The following is a 5,035-nucleotide window of genomic DNA, read 5'->3' as shown; positions in this document are numbered from 1 at the left end:
TCGAGGTCCGTGAGTAGACAGTAGTAACATCAGTCAGGGGAGGATTTTGGTTGCAGACGTTGCATTTTGGTTGGAAATGAAAGTCGGGTTGACGTCAGAAGAAGATTTTAATTGTCAGCGTTGGGTTTGGTCTTCTAAATGCGCATTTTGCCATTGTTTTGGAGCACACTAGCTTATAGATGGCAGCTTATAGATAACAGCTTATAGATAGCAGCTTATAAAGAGCAGAAGGCTAACATATTCATTCTAAAGGCCAAACAACTTTAAATAGGGCACTATTTGAGGGATCAGCCATTTGTGTGTCCAAACCCATTGTGGGCGTTATTACTCAAGCTCACATCCAATCCCACGACTGGAGCTGTGTTCTAGAGACACATGTGGTATTGATATGAGGGCAGCACGCATAGATTCAGTAAGTATTACATACAACAAGGCAACAATAATAAAACAATGCATTGATATTTACTTTTGATACTTAAGTACTTTTAAAAACGAGTACTTCTGTACTTATACTTAAGTAACGGATTAATATTGACCAGTAGTATCTGTACTTTCACTCAGAAGTTGTGTACTTTGTCCACCTCTGTATCATCATCATCATCATCATCAGGTGTGTGATCATCATCATCATCATCAGGTGTGTGTTCATCATCATGATCATCATCATCAGGTGTGTGATCATCATCATCATCATCAGGTGTGTGATCATCATCATCATCATCATCAGTCGTGGTCATTAGCGTCAGCTGGTCCTCTAACTCGTCTGTGGTTGTAAGATAAATCTGTCCACAGTGTCGCTGATGATGTAAGTAACGTCATCATCATCATCATCATCATCATCATACTGAACCAGTGGTGTACATTTGTTTAATGTCTGTATAGTTTCTATCAGTTTAAGTTGTTATTTTAGTGCCTCGAGTTAGAGTTGCATGCGTGCGTGTGTGTGTGTGTCTGTGTGTGTGTGTGTGTGTGCGCATGCGTGCGTGTGTGTGTGTGTGTGTGTGTGTGTGTCAGTCTGTGTGAGTGTGTGTGTCTGTCTGTGTGTGTGTGCGCATGCGTGCGTGTGTGTGTGTGTGTGTCTGTCTGTGTGAGTGTGTGTGTGTGTGTGTGTTTTGGAAAAAGTTAAAAAAGCCTTGAAGTTTGATGGTTTATAGACAGAGTAGGACAGACAGATAGATAGATAGATGGATGGACGAATATTACAATAATACATTTAAATAATATAACAAACACAACATCAAGTAGTCACTGAACTGAATCAACTTGAACTGAGTCTAAGTGAATAACGACACAATTTTCAACCGTAGAGCTGAAACTGAATTCATAATTGATGAACTTTGCAACACCGACACAGTTTTATTGAACTGAACTGAATCAACATGGACCTGATTAATAACAATATTGTCTTCTGTAGGGCTACTTTACAACAGAATTAGAACTGGTCTCATCATTGATTCTGTGTATGACCGTGAGGATCTGCACGGTATAAAGCGCTGTGGAGATGAAGAGTTCCTCAGGGCTCGTCCTGCAGGAACCAGACCTCGTTCCTCCGCCCGTAGGGTTTGATTGGCGGGTCGTAGCTGCAGCACAGGTACTGCTTGCGCTGGAAGGGGGCGGAGTCTCCCAGCGTGACCGTCAGACGCGACGCCTCCGCGCGGAACTCGCTCTCTCCTGCGAACCCCCCGAACTGCCTGCAGGGGGAGACAGAGGCGCGGTTAAGGCCCGTTCACACCAGGAACGATAACTATAACGATAACTATATTCACGTTCACACCAGGAACGATAACTATAACGATAACTATATTCACGTTCACACCAGGAACGATAACTATAACGATAACTATATTCACGTTCACACCAGGAACGATAACTATAACGATAACTATATTCACGTTCACACCAGGAACGATAACTATAACGATAACTATATTGATAATAACTATATTCACGTTCACACCAAGAACGATAACTATAACGATAACTATATTCACGTTCACACCAGGAACGATAACTATAACGATAACTATATTGATAATAACTATATTCACGTTCACACCAGGAACGATAACTATAACGATAACTATATTGATAATAACTATATTCACGTTCACACCAGGAACGATAACTATAACGATAACTATATTCACGTTCACACCAGGAACGATAACTATAACGATAACTATATTGATAATAACTATATTCACGTTCACACCAGGAACGATAACTATAACGATAACTATATTGATAATAACTATATTCACGTTCACACCAGGAACGATAACTATAACGATAACTATATTCACGTTCACACCAGGAACGATAACTATAACGATAACTATATTGATAATAACTATATTCACGTTCACACCAAGAACGATAACTATAACGATAACTATATTCACGTTCACACCAGGAACGATAACTATAACGATAACTATTTTGATAATAACTATATTCACGTTCACACCAAGAACGATAACTATAACGATAACTATATTCACGTTCACACCAGGAACGATAACTATAATGATAACTATAATCACGTTCACACCAGGAACGATAACTATAACGATAACTATATTGATAATAACTATATTCATGTTCACACCAGGAACGATAACTATAATGATAACTATATTGATAATAACTATATTCATGTTCACACCAGGAACGATAACTATAACGATAACTATTTTGATAATAACTATATTCACGTTCACACCAAGAACGATAACTATAACGATAACTATATTCACGTTCACACCAGGAACGATAACTATAATGATAACTATAATCACGTTCACACCAGGAACGATAACTATAACGATAACTATATTGATAATAACTATATTCATGTTCACACCAGGAACGATAACTATAATGATAACTATATTGATAATAACTATATTCATGTTCACACCAAGAACGATAACTATAACGATAACTATATTGATAATAACTATATTCACGTTCACACCAAGAACGATAACTATAACGATAACTATATTCACGTTCACACCAGGAACGATAACTATATTGATAATAACTATATTCACGTTCACACCAGGAACGATAACTATAACGATAACTATATTGATAATAACTATATTCACGTTCACACCAAGAACGATAACTATAACGATAACTATATTCACGTTCACACCAAGAACGATAACTATAACGATAACTATATTGATAATAACTATATTCACGTTCACACCAAGAACGATAACTATAACGATAACTATATTCACGTTCACACCAAGAACGATAACTATAACGATAACTATATTCACGTTCACACCAGGAACGATAACTATAACGATAACTATATTGATAATAACTATATTCACGTTCACACCAAGAACGATAACTATAAAGATAACTATTACGATAACTATATTCGCGATCACACTAAGTATATTATCTAAAACTATTTCATAACTGATTAGAGCAGGGATGGGCAACGTCGGTCCTGGACGGCCACTGTCCTACAGAGTTTAGCTCCAACCCTGAAAAAATCTTTCTAGTAATCCTGAAGACCTCGATTAGCTTGAGGTGTGTTTGATTAGGGTTGAAGCTAAACTCTGTAGGACAGTGGCCGAAGTTGCCCATCCCTGGATTAGAGAGTTGTCGTGGTTCGAATGAATCAATATCAGTTTGTTGCATTTACACGTCTTCTACCAGCAGATGTCCTTAGCATGCTACGTTTCGAGCGCATCTAAACCGTGAATCTAGCTAGTCTAGTGTAATCGATCTAATCTAACGGTGCATTTGGCGGACGAAGTCAACAGTGGAATAAAAACAACGCCTAGTCAACACCTTTATATATATATATATACCCATATAGACCCATTGCTTTCCATATATCCATTTTGCAACGTATCCTTGAAAAGGGGGTTTGACTTGTCAAACAGTGGTGGATTTTTCTGTACCTCAGCAATTAACTTCTCCGCAATGTTGCTGCCATTTTAAATGTGCGAGCCCTTTAAATTCGAGAGGATTCTGATTGGCTGTCAGTGTTTTATCGTTCAATAGCTGGAAAAACATTGTTCTGAAAGTGATCCCAACGATATCGTTCCTCATATCTTTATCGTTATAGTTGTGGTGTGAACTCGATTTTTAGAACTGTATCCTTATCGTTATCTGTATAGTTCGCGCCGCTGCGTGAGAGCGGTCACTCGACACCGGTGTGTGTGTGTGTGTGTACGCACAGGACGTATACAGTCATCCCGGGCCGGTCCTCGATCCGCAGGGTCGTGTCCGTCGGGCTTGGCGGGCCGGTCTGGAAGCTGGATGGGATGCGCAGAGCGGCGACCAGGCGGCGGTTCAGCGAGCCGTCATCACGAGGGAAGACGGTGAAGATGACGGGGACCGGCGTGTTCATGACCTCACCTGCGCCACAGAGACAACAACACCTGTAGAAACTCGACAGATCACGCCCACAGCACGACACGAGAGGAGCGTTTTCATAAATATATGCACTATATTACACTTACCTGCTCTTCAATATTTAAAGGTGCTGTATAAATATCACACATATTAACAGGGGGCATCTTGCTTTATCGTTTATTAATATCTTAAATAACTCAACTTTAACAACAGAAGGGCAGATCCTTTGAATATCGGCGTGTGTTTACACGTGCTTCACAAAAGCGGTCGAGCTTAGGGTGTCCCCATAGCATCGACACCAAGACACAGCGTCCTCTTTCAGGGAACCGGGTTGCGTACACAACCAGAGACGTTTTTATGATAGCCACCGTTTAACTGTTTATATTTCAGATAAAGAATTGAAGTAGAATGTCATAGTTGATATTAAACTCTTACGTTTAAATTTAAAGTTTGTCTTAAAGCTAATTAAAAACACCACAGTGATTTTTGTGGGGATTTTCACCCCAGGGGGACTGTATAAACATTTTATTTTAGTGTTAAAATAAAAGTTTTATTTTGTAAAAGTTTACATGAATCAAGAGCTTCTGAATCAAAATCGAATTGTAAAATCAGTCTCGATACTGCAGCCCTACCAGTGAAACTC

At 39.2% G+C, this 5,035-nt stretch overlaps 1 protein-coding gene across 1 annotated transcript in view; it reads right to left on the bottom strand.

Annotated features, from left to right (window-relative positions):
- Positions 1-1,451: 1,451 nt before the first annotated feature.
- LOC130105991 (heme-binding protein 1-like) overlaps positions 1,452-5,035 on the bottom strand; it is a 7,230-nt gene continuing 3,646 nt past the window's right edge. Inside the window, exons 3-4 of the mRNA XM_056272193.1 lie at positions 4,215-4,395; positions 1,452-1,691 (exon numbers count right to left, since the gene is read on the bottom strand). Of these exons, the coding sequence (XP_056128168.1) occupies positions 1,514-1,691; positions 4,215-4,395 (359 nt within the window). The 3' untranslated portion in view covers positions 1,452-1,513. The remainder of the gene's footprint in view (positions 1,692-4,214; positions 4,396-5,035) is intronic.

Source organism: Rhinichthys klamathensis, unplaced genomic scaffold (genome assembly GCF_029890125.1).
Source record: "Rhinichthys klamathensis goyatoka isolate OS25496 unplaced genomic scaffold, OSU_Roscu_1.1 h1tg000331l_1, whole genome shotgun sequence".
In the NCBI taxonomy this organism is placed as follows: Eukaryota; Metazoa; Chordata; class Actinopteri; order Cypriniformes; family Leuciscidae; genus Rhinichthys; species Rhinichthys klamathensis.
This window is presented reverse-complemented; position numbering and strand designations above follow the sequence as displayed.